Source organism: Procambarus clarkii, chromosome 34 (genome assembly GCF_040958095.1).
Source record: "Procambarus clarkii isolate CNS0578487 chromosome 34, FALCON_Pclarkii_2.0, whole genome shotgun sequence".
Taxonomy (NCBI): domain Eukaryota; kingdom Metazoa; phylum Arthropoda; class Malacostraca; order Decapoda; family Cambaridae; genus Procambarus; species Procambarus clarkii.
In genome coordinates this window covers 36,615,624-36,630,566 of record NC_091183.1, presented here as the reverse complement: position 1 = coordinate 36,630,566, position 14,943 = coordinate 36,615,624, and the positions used below count along the sequence as shown (strand labels likewise).

At 36.7% G+C, this 14,943-nt stretch overlaps 1 protein-coding gene across 8 annotated transcripts in view; it reads left to right on the top strand.

Annotated features, from left to right (window-relative positions):
• Positions 1-13,857, top strand: part of LOC123762050 (TOM1-like protein 2) — a 29,685-nt gene extending 15,828 nt beyond the window's left edge. For 5 of the 8 annotated variants that reach the window (XM_069335817.1, XM_069335818.1, XM_069335823.1 and 2 more), the window contains 7 exons: positions 832-1,074; positions 1,537-1,661; positions 2,273-2,448; positions 3,295-3,391; positions 4,193-4,274; positions 11,917-11,967; positions 12,321-13,857. In XM_069335817.1, the coding sequence (XP_069191918.1) occupies positions 832-1,074; positions 1,537-1,661; positions 2,273-2,448; positions 3,295-3,391; positions 4,193-4,274; positions 11,917-11,967; positions 12,321-12,512 (966 nt within the window). In that variant the 3' untranslated portion in view covers positions 12,513-13,857. Of the gene's footprint in view, positions 1-831; positions 1,075-1,536; positions 1,662-2,272; positions 2,449-3,294; positions 3,392-4,192; positions 4,275-9,357; positions 9,377-11,916; positions 11,968-12,320 lie in introns of those variants that run through there. The other 3 variants (XM_069335819.1, XM_069335820.1, XM_069335824.1) reach the window with 2 other exon arrangements.
• The last annotated feature ends 1,086 nt before the right edge of the window (positions 13,858-14,943 follow it).

Sequence of the window (14,943 nt, the reverse complement as noted above, 5' to 3'; positions counted from 1 at the left end):
TTTGCCCTATTAGCAATTTCCATACCGATGTATTTATTGTCCCATGAGCAGCGTCCAAATCTATATGTCATGCTGTCTTCACAAATGTGTGGGAGTTCTGAGTTCTGAAAAGTACTTATTGTTGGTTAGCTATAGCTTGAAGCTGTGTACAGCACAGCATTAATATTTTTTTAATTCGTCATGTGAATTTGATATGACATCTTAAATTTGACCTATAAATAATAAGTTGCAATTTTTAATGCTTTATCATTTATTGCTCATCTTAAGATTTTGAAGCTTTATTCATAAGTTACGGGTACACAAATTTTAGTTGTGTGTGTAGTGTATGCATCTTTACAATATAGTTAAAACAGGTGATGTGACAATTCCACAAGAAATATTCATCTTTAGTAACTTGATTTATGTAGCAACATCAGTAAACTCTCCGTATTAAGAACTTAATATCAACCAGTCATAAATTAAATTACTATACAACTTTTATGTAGGTAATTAGGAGGTCAACAAGTAGGATATTGCACTAAAGGAAGAAATCATTAAAGCCACCTCTATCCACATCTTTAAGAGTAGATATAACAAAAAGCTTATTATTTAAGTTAAAAAAGAAGTACAAAAATTCTAGGAGGCAGGATATGAAGAGCTAGGCCTCGCTCCTCCATAGTCACTGTTAGGCAAATACCACTACTACCATCCTTCTCTGCCTCCACCACATCCCAAGATAAACGGCTCTGTGGCTACCATTCGTAAGAACACTCTTGTAATCAAAATATATCTAAATAGCAGTTTTATTGGTAATAAGAATTTTTTAGTAATTTTGGAGTTTTGTGTTACCAGACAGCCACAGCGCCAGAGCCGCGTCCTCCCCGTGTACCCCAAGGAACTGTCACATCGCCACGTCGCCCCAACCCCCACCAGCCAACGCCAACTCCTGCTGCTCCGGTAACTTTGACGGCTGAACAACGAGCTAAGTTGCACAGTGAGTTGGACGTTGTGGAAGCAAATGCCAAAGTCCTGGGGGAGATGCTAGGAGAACTCAGCCCTGGAAAGGAACACCAAGATGACCTACAGTTATTGCAGGTGTGAGACTTTATTATGAATGCTACAGTTCTGACTATATTAGTTTGAAATGCAGTATAATATTTTGTTGCAAATCTTGTCTTGTGGGTTATAATTATAATATAAAATACTGTATGTGACTGCAAGACTAGTAAAATGCTTTGAAATCAACCACAGGTTGTAATAGCACATAAACTGTTAACCAAATTAATAAATGGAAAAGAGGGAGATGGTTCATGAGCTACTTAACTATCTGGAGTTAAAATATTAAGAAAATATTGCTGTGTAATCACTATACTTGTGTTGTAAAGAATATTTGTGAAGTAAAAACAAGATAAATTGTATATAAGTAGATATACAATATAGGTTTTGGGAAGCTGAGCTGACATTGTACTCTAGTGCATTAAAGTATGTTAGAATAAGCTGACTTAAGAGTATTATTTTCATACTGCTGAATTGTATGACATCACTTTCTCAATACAGGAGCTACATGCAACCTGTCGAGCAATGCAGCAACGAGTGGTCGAACTGGTGGGTCGAGTCAGCGATGACATTCTCACTGCTGATCTCTTACGTATCAATGATGACCTTAATAACCTCTTCCTTAGGTAAGAACAATGTTACTGAAGTTTGTATGTTTCTGAAGGACAGGGTGGGGTGGGGGGGTCATTTTGCTAGGATTTAATCTCTCTTAAGTGGTTTTACTAGATCTTTGTTATTCCTTCTTTCTCCTTTGTATTTTATGGAATAATATTTGCTTAGGTTTTGCTCAGGCTTCCTTCAGAATAAGTTTATGCAAGAAATTTATATATATATGTGTGTATATATATATATATTGTCCCAAGATAGTAAGCATGATTTCTAATTGTTTATACCTCCAAAGTATAGAAAATGGTTATTTTTCCCTCAAACTTTGCTTTTACTTGTACCTTAGACAGCTAGGGAAAGGTGTCTTGAAGGTACTTGAAAGCTGCTGACTCCTTATCTAGAGCTGTGACAATTTGTCACAGTTCTAGGTAAGTACTGCCGACAAGGATAAACTATTTAGCAGAGATGATTACACAAACAAGGGGTCACATATGGGAACTAAGTACACAAATGAGTCTCAGATGTTAGAGAAAATAAATTCTGTGGCAATAAAGTAAATAATTTTATGCATTAAGTGAAGAATGGAATGCATTTAGAATGATGTAATAATGAGAGATCTATGCATTTGCAGATATGATCGTCACATGAACAAGGTGAAAGGTATCGGTAGTCCCACAAAATCTCCACCGCAACTTCCTCTTGAGTCCCAACAGCCTTCAGAGCCACAACGCCCTTCACAGCCACAACCTGAGGTGTCCCTAATAGACCTTGCCGATGATCCACCCTCTGCACAGCTGGCATCATTAAGTAAGTTACTACTTGAAGAATGAAGAGTGTTGTATCATGTATGAAATAAGAAGTCAATCATTGAATACATATGCATTCATACATGTGGTGTGCATAAGAACAATGCAGAAGTAGAATTAATAAATATTACAGTGGGAATAGTTTGTTGGAATGGAATTAATGGTGTTTATCTTATGCAAAATACTTTACATTTAGTCCCTTAAACAACTTTAATACTAACTACATAAAAAAAAGTAAATAATGTTTAAAGAAGTGCATGTATTACTGTATAAGGTATTATAAGTTGGTAGGACTAAACAAGATAAGTATATTAAATCTCTAAGATGGCAGAAAAGGCAAGAGATGTAGATTGATGGGGGTGGTTGAGTGGGCCAAAAGAAACTCTCGTGTGCGGAGTTGATGTCTGGAGAGGTTGAGTGATTGTAGGCTTGTAAGATATATAAGAGGAAAGTAATGGGGTTTAGTGTGATGGGTAGACAGCTTAATGCATGGAACGTGCAAGATTACTTAAGAAAACATCTCTTGATTCCTTAAGGGATGTAAAACTGGCAAGATAACACTTGGATAATGTTACAATACGATACAATACAATTTTATAAAAAATAAAAAAGGTGTACAAAGAACAAAAGAAGTAATGTACAAATTGTAGGGACAAGAGTTACACTATGAAACCACTATTATGTAAAGCGTTTAGGGCAAAAAATAAAATAAAATTGAAACTTTTTTTTTTATTAAAGTGTGAGGTTTTTTGTAAAGGTGTGGGGGTGTTTGTGTATTACTTTCAGTCTACCACAGCTCCAATTTTTTTCTATTAGATTCTCACAATTTAAATTTTTTTTTCTGCAGCTGTAGGAAATTCTCCAAAAGCGAAGAAAAACGAAGATGCTGACTTTGATATGTTTGCTCAGTCCCGAACAGCTACTTACGAAAACACCAAGACTAGGTAAGGCGTCTTGCCCCCTCTTATGTGTTTGTTTCCTTTTGATGATGTGTAGACTGGATTGATATTGTCACAGACCATGAGAGAGAAGGGAGGAGGAGAGAGGGAGGAGGAGAGAGGGAGGAGGCAGAGAGAGGAGGCAGAGAGAGGAGGAGGAGGAGGGGGGAGAGAGAGAGACACGGTTACTAGTCTTGCTCCACACCTACCTAACTGGGTGGCAGCTTTACAGTCATGTGCTGGCTGCACCTACAGTAAGCAAATTTTGGATACTTCGCTAAGGTTGCCAGAAGTACATCATTATGAATGAAATACTAGTACTTACACAGTTTTTGGACACCATTGATGGTGTTATCTCTGAATTCATAAAATTTTTCACATTCTATTATATAATGATGCAAAGTATGCAAATAGTTCTGCTGACAGAGTTTACATTATCAAATCTACATCAGCAGATGTTACAAACTGCCAGAGGAATTGTAGCCGAGCCTAAGCCTAGCAGTGGTAACGTCTAGAAATCAACTATCCTTATTGGATGACCCATACTACAAAGGATCTGATGTTTTGAGAATAATTAGTGTGTATTGTGCATCACCACCTTTGCCTGGCTTAGAAGTCATTAGAATGCCTTACTAGTAATGTGTAAAGCAATACTGTGTGTTTATCCATCCCTTGGTCATGTTAGCTGTCACAGAAAAATGTGATCCTGTGTTGCTATTATTACTGTAAGAAAAAGGGGCATTAATTGTAAGAAAATAGTAATACTGTAATTCTTTTAGATAACTAAAATGTAACACTATATTTCAGTGGCAGCACATACCAGGACAACATTGAAATAGACGTGTCTTCGGTGCCCCCGAGCCGTGCAGCACAGTTGAGAAATAACCCAGTAAGTACTCTTCCGATTTCCTCTGCCTGAGTTTTTTTTTCACCCACCTCCCATAACAACCCAGTAAACCCTTGCATGCAGGAAATGATCTGTCCTCTTATGTGCTGGTATTATTTTGCAAGAATTTGGTGTGCAATGTCAGGGTTTGACGTTGGTCACCACACCAAAGATCAGGTTTGGTGTGGTGCAATAAATGAAGTTTAAACACACAATAAAAGTTTGCTTTTTTTTGCCATTGTATTGATGACTTAAGAGAGAGGAACCTTTATCATTGTTGAAGGTCTCCGTAATGTGGGTTAATGCTTGAATAGAAACTATGAGCAGCAAGTGGTGATGGCTTATCTAAGAGGTTTTTGTAGAAATGCCCAAGACTGTGACTTTTCTTATTCTAACATCTTACTTTGCTTGTCTTCTCTTAAATTGACATAGTTGTCTTAATTTTTATTTTAATTGAAGTTACCATTAAATGCAAGTTATATTTATATAACCCAACTCGCATGTATAAAATGAAAGCAATAACATTTTGGTCCATCGTGGACCGTAATTGAGTCGTGACATTCCAGTTCATGTGTGGGTTGGGTTATTTGTTTCAGTCGTGTTATTGTGACTTATTTTCTGCACAGTAATACATGTTCACATAATATATTTTGTAGTTTACAAAAGTGTTATTTCTTTTGCTTATCTTTTATTGTGAAAAGTTTTATTTAACAAAGTAAAAGTAAGTATTTATTTTAAGGCAAGCAGCAGTTTGATTGATGTTGTGCATGCTTTAGGGTCAAGGCTTTTGTTGTCAGTACAAAGGCCTTGGGCATTATTTTATTGCATTTAATACACTCGTACTGTATTCATGGATGGGGGACAAAATTTCTCTGTTAGATACTATTGAACATTGGTTTTTCAACTGAAGGATTTTGGGTTACGTGATTTTGATTCTTTAAATTTATATGTACCAGTATTTAAGTTGTCATGCCTGTATGGTAAAGTGCCCCCCACACACTTTGAATTTAACGTTAATGTTTGATGGATGTTTGTATTGGGTTTTGTGCACTTTATTTTTGTACATTGTTTCATTCACAATGTGTTGATAGTGGAGCTTGTTGGTAGCATGTGGTAATGTATTGAGGAAGGTACAAGACACGAGGCTCCTTTACCACACTCATAAGACTCATACAGTGTTTTGTTATTGTTTCTTGGCACTGTGGATGAGCAGCAGCAGCTGTGGGTAAGATGTCATTTTTTTTTTATCTGCTTCACTAACACACACACATGCATATGCTTGCTCATAATGTACATATACACACACACATGCATATGCTTGCTCATAATGTACATATACACACACACATGCATATGCTTGCTCATAATGTACATATACACACACACATGCTCACACTGACACACAAAAATAAACATCAGGAGGCAGAAGGTTGTGCCAGAATCATATAGTGAATTTTAGTCAATTTAAATTAGAGGTACGAGGCTGGCGAGACAACTACAGTACATGAAATGTACTGTATCGTGAATTTATGGCTCACACAGTTCCCCCCCTCAGGTGGAGAGTCAGGTGGTATATAATAGACTTCAAGCACCCATTTTGGAAAGCTTTTGGCTCCTAATTTGTTTTATTCAAATTACGGTTTGATTTCATAGTGTTCAGTTTGCTTTCATTTTTGTCTAAATTGTTTATGTACTGGTTAGGGCATAACAAAAAATTATTAAATTTGTTTGAAATAAAAACTGTCATTTGGTTGATTAGCTACTGTATAATGGTTAATGCCATCCTCCTGTTGTGTGATCAGTGTCCAGTTATACAGTACAGTATAAGCGTTCAGAATACATCTGATCCTGATACATCTTAATCCTGATCAGATACATCTGATCCTGACACCGCTTAAAACACAAAGTAACTTGGTCATAAATGTATACAAAATCTAGCAGTAGCTATCATGCACTTTACACAACATATTAATACAGTATTGTATTTGCAAAATCTAATGTTCTATTAAATGCTTCTATTAACCAACAATTATAAATGATTTGCATATTTTTTTTTAGGCATTTAATTATCACTTTTTTTATGCATGGTCAGATAGCTGACCTTATCTGTTTCCAGATTAACATGCATAGAAAATAAACTATTTAACAGTCGTCTTCAGTTTCCTAAGCTGCCTTGAAAAACAAATTGGTTCTTTCTTTCAGCGAGACTGTGTGTGTTTATTTGCAAGATATAATTTAAGATTATCTTCTGCCTTGACCATTTATTTAACATATTTAATACAATTTTGTTGCTAGTACCCATCCCCTATATCCCTGCCTTCTTTATCTCTCATTTACTGTATTTATGAATGTGTAAATGTTTGGGTTGAAGAAAAACTAAATTGGCTCGAATCCCAACCCTGACCTGTGTGGTAGCCAAATAATGGAAATAATGATTACAGTACAGTATATGAAATTCTCACAATTCCAAGTACTGTATGTTTAATATGAAGTTTTATCTGTTGCATTAAAAATATTATTTTGGATTTTTCTGTATTTCTGGGTATATTAAGCTTCAAACCATGTAAACAAACATGCAATGTGAAATTACCCAAAACACAAGATTTGTGTTTTGTGTGTTGCCCTTCATTAGGAACAAAATGAGACATGTTGAATACTTCCTTTTGATCTGCTTATCTTGAAAATAAGCCATTAATTGTCCAGGTTGTGAAACTCTGGGTTGTACCTGTGTTGATGTAAAATATGAAAGTGATAGTACAAAAATTCTGTAATACAGCATATCAAATATTTAGTGTATCTGCAAGGGGGCTGTTTGGCAAGCATCTTAACATAAACCCTTAAATGTGTTGGAAGTGTTGCGTAGAGATGTGGTGAGCCTACTGTCTACTACAGTGGTGCAAATGGCCCCTCGTCCCCTGCTGTAAAAGCCAATTATTTACCTCCCTGACCCATGCAGATGGGAAGTAGAATGAGAATGATGAAAATAATTAACCCTCAAAGTAATTTTATCACACATTGATTCACTGGGTAATGCAGATATCATATGTTGATTTAAACTACTACTGTCTGTTTTATACCAATGATGCTAATACAGTATAGATGTAATAGCTCTGTATGGACATAGTGGAGTTTACCTTGGCCGATGGAAAAATCCTACTACCGTTTCATGATTGCTTACAATGCTTATGCGATTATCATTGCAAATGTTACTATACTAGTGTGGTGGTCATCACGATATGAAATTCCATTATAATTACACAAGATGTAAGTACTTGTGTTCCTATTGATACATTCATTATATTCATGGGACCCCAGAACGTCTACAGTCTGGATACACACGGAGAGGCTGGATTGCAAAAGTGTTAATACAGTAATAATAATATTTTTCATTTTAAATACATAATAAATCATGTCAAGTTTCTTCACTTTTCAAAGCAATGGCCAATTCAACAGGTTGAATTCTTAAGTAAGCTATGTATGGCATGGGCAATGTTTGATTACTGCAGTGTGAAGTGCTCTTTTTCCCCACTTTAGGTTTGATGCATCAGAATTGAGAACAAATATGCATGGGCCAAGATGATTCATATAGACTTGATCAACCCCACATTCAATGGGAGTAGAAATGGAAATTGTAATATTCAGTGTTGACCCATGACAGAAGGGGAAGTGGTTACTAAGCAGTGTTTGGGGAAGGGCATGCCAATAGTAATATGCTACAAGGAAAATGCACACTACAACACAAATCACAATAGCATGATGCATCAAATGAACAAATCCACAAGTGTTCGAATCCTCTTCACGGCCCTTGTGGATTTGTTCATTTGATGCATCACGCTATTGTGATTTCTGTGTGTAATGAAGTAAGGGCAAAGAGGGAGAACGGCCTATTGATATAGCTCGAGTGCATGGGGGAGTTGTGTAAAACCCTGGTTTGTGCCTCGGAGAGGCTGCAGGATCCAGTAAGTTCAGTAGAACTTCGGTTTCAACTCTTTCGACCATGTCGTAGCTTAGTTAATAAAGGCAGTGTCTGGGATGTTCCCGGATGTAAGTTCGAATCCTAGTCACAGCCTTTGTGGATTTGTTCATGAAAATGCACACATTTTAAATGTAGACATGACTGGCCATGAGTGAAGCAAATGTCAGTGTTGTATATTTGTGCCAATAAGTGTGTAGAGAAATGCAGTCATAACTAAAGCAGTATTGGTAGTTAGGTTTCATTTGTCAAAGGTTTCTCCAAATATAGCATTTTGCATGTATTATATTTTAAGTACAATATCGGTATTCTCACTACATAGTCCAGAAAATATTTTAAATCTGTATTTGCTATGAGCTTAATTAGCATCAAAGGAGCTTTGACCTTCTGAATATGTATACGTATACTGTGTGTTTTTATACAAGAGGTGTTACATTCTTGTAAAGCTACTAGCACGCATAGCGAGCCTATCGATCTTTAACCCTTCTGCTGCTCTGCTATTAAGGATCTGTATCTGTTCTCTTTTTTTTTTTTTTTTTGCATCGGGAGGGGGACTGAAAAAGATGGTTACCTTGAGGTTACCTTGAAATGATTTTGGGGCTTCGCATCCCCGCGGCCCGGTCTTCGACCAGGCCTCCTTGTTGCTGGACTGGTCAACCAGGCAGTTGGATGCGGCTGCTCGCAGCCTGACATATGAGTCACAGCCTGGTTGATCAGGTATCCTTATCCTTTGGAGGTGCTTATCAAGTTCGTTCTTGAACACTTTTGAGGGGTCGGCCAGTTATGCAGTTATGCCCTTTATATGTAGTGGAAGCATGTTGAACAGTCTCGGGCCTCTAATGTTCTCAAGATCAGAGAAGATGGAATGAGAGCTTCTTATGGATAGAGGATTGAAACCAACAGTTGCATTGGGCTTTCATTCTGACTGATTTGATAGTATGCAACAGCTTTCTCTTGTGTATATTTTTAAGTAAATCTGGTGTGTTATTTCTTTAATTAGGGACATATTAAAGGAAATAACCTCTGAAGTTATGTTTTCAGTTATAATCCATGTTTAGAAATGTACATGGGATGAAAATTGGTGACTTCTTTTTTTTACTGCCTCTTCCACAGTAAATCAGTGAAGTGATGGGTGAGAGAACAGACTAAGCATGTTTGTCACCCTTCACTCAGCCAAGCCCACAGATGCCAGTGTGCTGCTTAATCACTTCTTTCTCCACCCACCTAATGGCTGCTCTAGCCTCATTACACTTCTGCTTGCCATATTTGTCAGTTAAATATTTTGCATCCCATTAGGTTATTAAATCAACTTGCTACACTACATCTCTCTCGGCATTAATACCTCAGTCTAGCAATCCATCAAATCCCGGCCTTTATTTCTTTACTTGTGGTTGGTGTCGTGCACCCCAATATCTTCCTGGAGTGGCTGCATGATCGTTCTCTGTAGCTAGCTGCACTGAGATAGCTCAACACCTACAAGTAACATCATCCCTTGTCAGCCATTAAAAGCCTTGTGCAGACCAGAGACCAAAACCTAGCCCACTCAAAAAGGTGCAGGGAGCAGGAAATTCACAATGATCCTCACCAAAGAATTAAACCCCCAGAAAGTAACCGAAGTAAAATTGAAAACTGCAAGGTTGACGAGTAAATAAAGAATGTAGCAAATGACACTGCAAAAGATTCATCCAGTTGTTAGATCATAACCCCTCTACTTTCATGTCCCTCCTCTCCCTGCCAGGTATATTGGTTGGTTTGTCATATGCTCCAGACTGAGGGTTAGTGACGGGAAGATGGCAGCCCCTACCCCATAGTGCTGCCACCTACTGGTGGTGTGCTGTTACTAGACGGGGGGAGATTATGACCTAACTACTGGGTGGATTGTTTGCTGAGACATTTGCTACGTTGCTTATTTATTCACTGAACTTTGCAGTTGTTTGTTTAGCTTTGTTTCCATTCTATGAGTTTGATTCTTTGGTGAGGGTGATAATGAATCCTCTGTTCTCTGCACCTCTTTTAAGTGGGCCAGGTTTTGACCTCTGGTCTCCAGTAGGCTTTTAAGAACTGCCAAGGGCTGATGTGTCTTGTGTGGAGTTATCTCAGTGCAGCTAGCTACAGGCAGCTACCAAGGGGCCCCCATCCTCCCCAAACAGAGGTGTTTCATTACATTCAATGCTGGTTTTTTACATCTGTATGCTCGAGCACATCCCTTCGTATTGCACATGTGCTTTCCTAGACAACATTTTGACCTCGCATACAAAACAAATTATACTGTACATATATATAGTATAAACTATAAATGCTGTAATTAGTTCTCCCCTATATAGCATTATAGCTAGCTGTCCATTTAAGAAAATATAAGTTTTAAATACAGTAAGTGTTTTTTTTTTAACTTGCATTGTTTCTTAAGTGTGTCACACCTCTGCTTACTCATGCAAATTCTGTAGCTGCACTTTCCCTTTGTCTGTGCACACTTATGATGTATGATGAGGGCATTCATGTTGCATATAATTGGATCATGATGACTAATATAACCTGAAAGCCTAAGTTCTAAAGTTCTTCAAAATACATTTGGAGAAGTGTTTGTATTGGGAGAAGTGCTCTGTCAGCTACAGTGGTATATAATTGTGTAAGGTTAGATTAATATAGCACAAGAAAGCTTTTGTTGACACTGTATCTTCCTTTTGACACTGCACAGTAGCTGAAGCCTATCATGTATTTTGGTTTGCATTTGCATGTATCAAATATTAAAAAAAAAAAAAAAAACATTATTTAGCCTTCATTGTACAAGACATACTGTGAGCTCTTTAGTTCTCTTCTAGCATTCATGCACTTCTTATAATAAGGAACAAGAAATTTGAATGGTTAAAAAATTAAGTGATGTAGTTTATTCATCTTGACAGCATGTTGGCATATTAAAGAAATATATGTTTGATGGATCCCAGCCAGATTAGTAAATAAGTATAAAGTTTCACGGAAAACGTTCATTAGTTGCATTACATGTATCCTTCGATTGGTTTTAAATAAAATGCACAGTCTCACTCTCGCATACTATAGTATGCTATTCCTTTCATACACACACTCTTGATCAACAACCCTCTCTGCTCTCTGAAACGTTCATGTTCTTTCTCTGCACTACACAGGTTTGTGTTCCATCTCTATACTTCACAAGTTTGTTTTTCTCTGTAAAGACAGAACAGGTTCATGTTTTGTCTGTCCTTCACAAATTCATGTTCTGTCTCTGTACCATACAGGTTCATGTTCTGTCTCTACTACAAAGTTTGTGTTCTTTCTCTGTACTACACTGGTCATGTTTTGCTCATATTCCCCCTTGTACTGTTTTGTTTTAACTCTTATCCTCTTTAATACAGGTAACTTTAAAATTTTAATATTTTGGGCTCAAATGATATTGTGCATGATGTTTGGCAGGGTCCCACAAATTCTCCATTAATGTTAGTCTTGTATTACTGTAAGTTATTCACGGGAGAAATGTTGACGTTCAAAATTGGGGACGGGAAGTTTTCATCCATTTTTTTTCCATTGATCTTTAGATGGTATGGATGTTTTGCAATTATATGTTTTGTACTTATGCTCCCCTTTACTTTTAGTCCTCAACCCACCACTCTCAAACTTACTTGGCTAATGTGATGCTTTTTGTGTGTGTGTGTTTTCCAGCAACTTAAAGACAGTGACTTTGATGAGATGGAGGCGTGGCTGAACGAACAAGTAAGTAATGTTTGCTATCAATGACCACAGCAGCAAAGTGAAGCTGTCATTTCTTGCTTTGTGTTGCCAAGCATATAATTATTGCATGAATATGAATAGCTGACCTTAGGTGTATCACACTATTATTTGCATTTCTGCTGTTTTTTTTTGTTCTTTTCTGTAAAATATCCAATAAGTATAAATAATGTGCTAAGATACTCTGTTACAGTATCTTTTATCTTTATAATTTACTTCCCTTATGTATTTTGAATGATTATATATAGATTTATGCTCTTCACTATTAAGACTACTGAGTATTGCATACATTAAAATGATCCATGTGAGGTTACTGCTATTTTTTTTTACATGTACAGCCAGCTGATGCCAAGTCTGGAGCAGGTGCACGAGAAGAGACCATTTCATCCTCCGAGTTCGACCGATTCTTGGCAGAACGAGCAGCAGCAGCTGATGCACTACCAACCATCACAGCTGCAACAGGATCCTCAGGCCCGCGTCAACGAACAATGGCTCGTGATGAAAAAGACAATCAGATGTTTGCGCTTTAAAATAAATGTGATACAAGAAAAACCAAAATTACACAGCTTTTGACCTAAATATGGGTTTAAGCCATGGTGGGACCCAAGGCTAAAGTAGCCTTGGCCCGCACGTGGATGCTTGAATGTAAAGAATACTTAAGCAACTTGCAGCTCGATGTGCTCGATGTGCACATCGATGTGCGCATCAAAACATGATGCTCGATGTGCTTCATGTTTCACTTCATAACAAGTCTGCCATAACAGTAAACTGCTTCATGGTGAGTCTGGTTCAGCTGATGACCTTGAAGCATCCCAGACCATATCATCCGATATATATATATCATGTTCCATGATGAATAATAATGCTGACACTACTGTAATGCAGTAATTATTGTAATAACCATGGTAAATGTTAAGCAGCTGATGCCACATACTAGATAACTATTTATTCTTTGACACATAATTTAAAAATCATTCTTTAAATTATACTTGCAAACTACAGTACCACATTTGCCGACTTAAATTATCTACAAAAATTATAAGTATATATCAGGTATGTGATGTTTACTATAACATACTTTTTTTTACAAAATAATATAATGCAAACTCTTTAAGTACTATACTATATTATATTAGAAATTGATAAAATTTCTTCATGTAAGCAATGTATACAACTTTATTTTAAATGATTTTGGTAATAAGTATTAAGTTATATAGATTTATGTATGCACTGTACAGTAAATAGATATAGATCTATATTGATTTGCTCTATAGCAAAAGAGGTCTATAGATATAATTCAGGCATATAGATCTCAATTTGAATATAATGTACATTGTATACAGATATAGATCTATGTATATGTTCTGCACATTGGTACAGTATATAGATCTGTATTGATACACTATATTGATCAATGTATGTATGCCATGTATATGCTATATTAATCTGAAGGTGGAATTTTATTTGAAATGCATTTTATTTTTTGAGAGTTGGAGCATGTGATAACTTCATTGCTTGTATCCCTACTCAGTCAGGTGTTTGAGACATGATCCTCCTTGTCAGTGTCAAGACAGTTCATGGAGGCTTCCTGCTGGTGTATGTATTTCCTTGTGCCTTTTCTTCATTCCAGTTTACTTGTGGTACTTACATTCTTCACCAACTGAAAGCACTTTGACTGGCCCTCTGCGTCTAGTCATTTCCTTGCTCTATACACTATTCACAACATGGTATGTTGTTTGAGTAATTTCTTTCCTTTAAATTTGGAAGAATGTTTATATAATAAGTCTCATTTTCTACTGAATGACAACTTTCTTTGCTGATCTCTCTCGAGGGTGAAAGTACTTCACTGCAATTAAATAAATAGCGTTCAAAATATTAGAACTTTCATTATCAATTCATAATTTAAGTATGTCCAAAGGAGGCAATATGGGAATGAGCTTATCTGGCTATAATGGTTTATGGTCTGGAGCTATTTAATATACTGTAGTATATAGAGGCTTTAGTTTCAAAGACGTTTGAATATTTTCATCTTTATGTAGCATACTCTGGCTTAGTACTCTTCATAATTACTTCAAAATTATTTTATTTTAATTATGCCTCACTACACAAGTAAATTCATCAATTAGTGTGATACAGCCAAGAGGACCCAACATGCAAAGTGAAATGGAATATATTTATTTTTTATGCATCTAAAATTGACATAATTAACAAGGGGAAAAGGATTTGAAGCAATTGATAATTAGTTCCTTTGGCACCAAATACTTTTTAATTTTTGAGTTATGTCAGTGTTTGCTCAACTTACAAATGGAAGGTCAAACAAATTGAGAAACTGTGGCCCAGCAATACCACAAAGCTTACCCATGAAAGATGAAATGTACTTACTTTTTCTTCTTCCTGGCTGGAATAAAGCTTCACAATCTACATATTAATTGTCCTCTTAGTTGTCAAAGTATACGTTCACACAACTCTATCCCCTCCCCTTACACCATGAAGCAGTCCAAGAAAGAAGGATATAACCCTTGGGTAACTGTTTTGCCAGTATAGCATTGTACACACACACAACCTGTACAAGATGCAAGAAATGAATATGAACATTCGAAGCAAGTCAGAAACCACTGACAAACTACAGCACTTCACCACCTGCTGTGGTGGTGATCATCAAATGAGCCTGGCACTGCACCTACTGTGTCTGGCTCATTGGGAATTGTTATAGACCTCCACTAGAGTTTACCGGGTTTCATCCTGGTCTTGACTGCACGTGACTGTACAGTTTAAATAGGGTTTTAGAGCTAATGCCCCCAATTTTCACGTGTTTAAAATACAGGCAAGTAACATCATTTGATAGCTGGGGAAAGGCCTTGAATATCCTGGGATTTTTCCATATATGCATGTTCATATAATTTGGGGCAGGCCAGCAGCTACTCTACTATTACTAATATATAATTTTCTTTCTTCCAGATC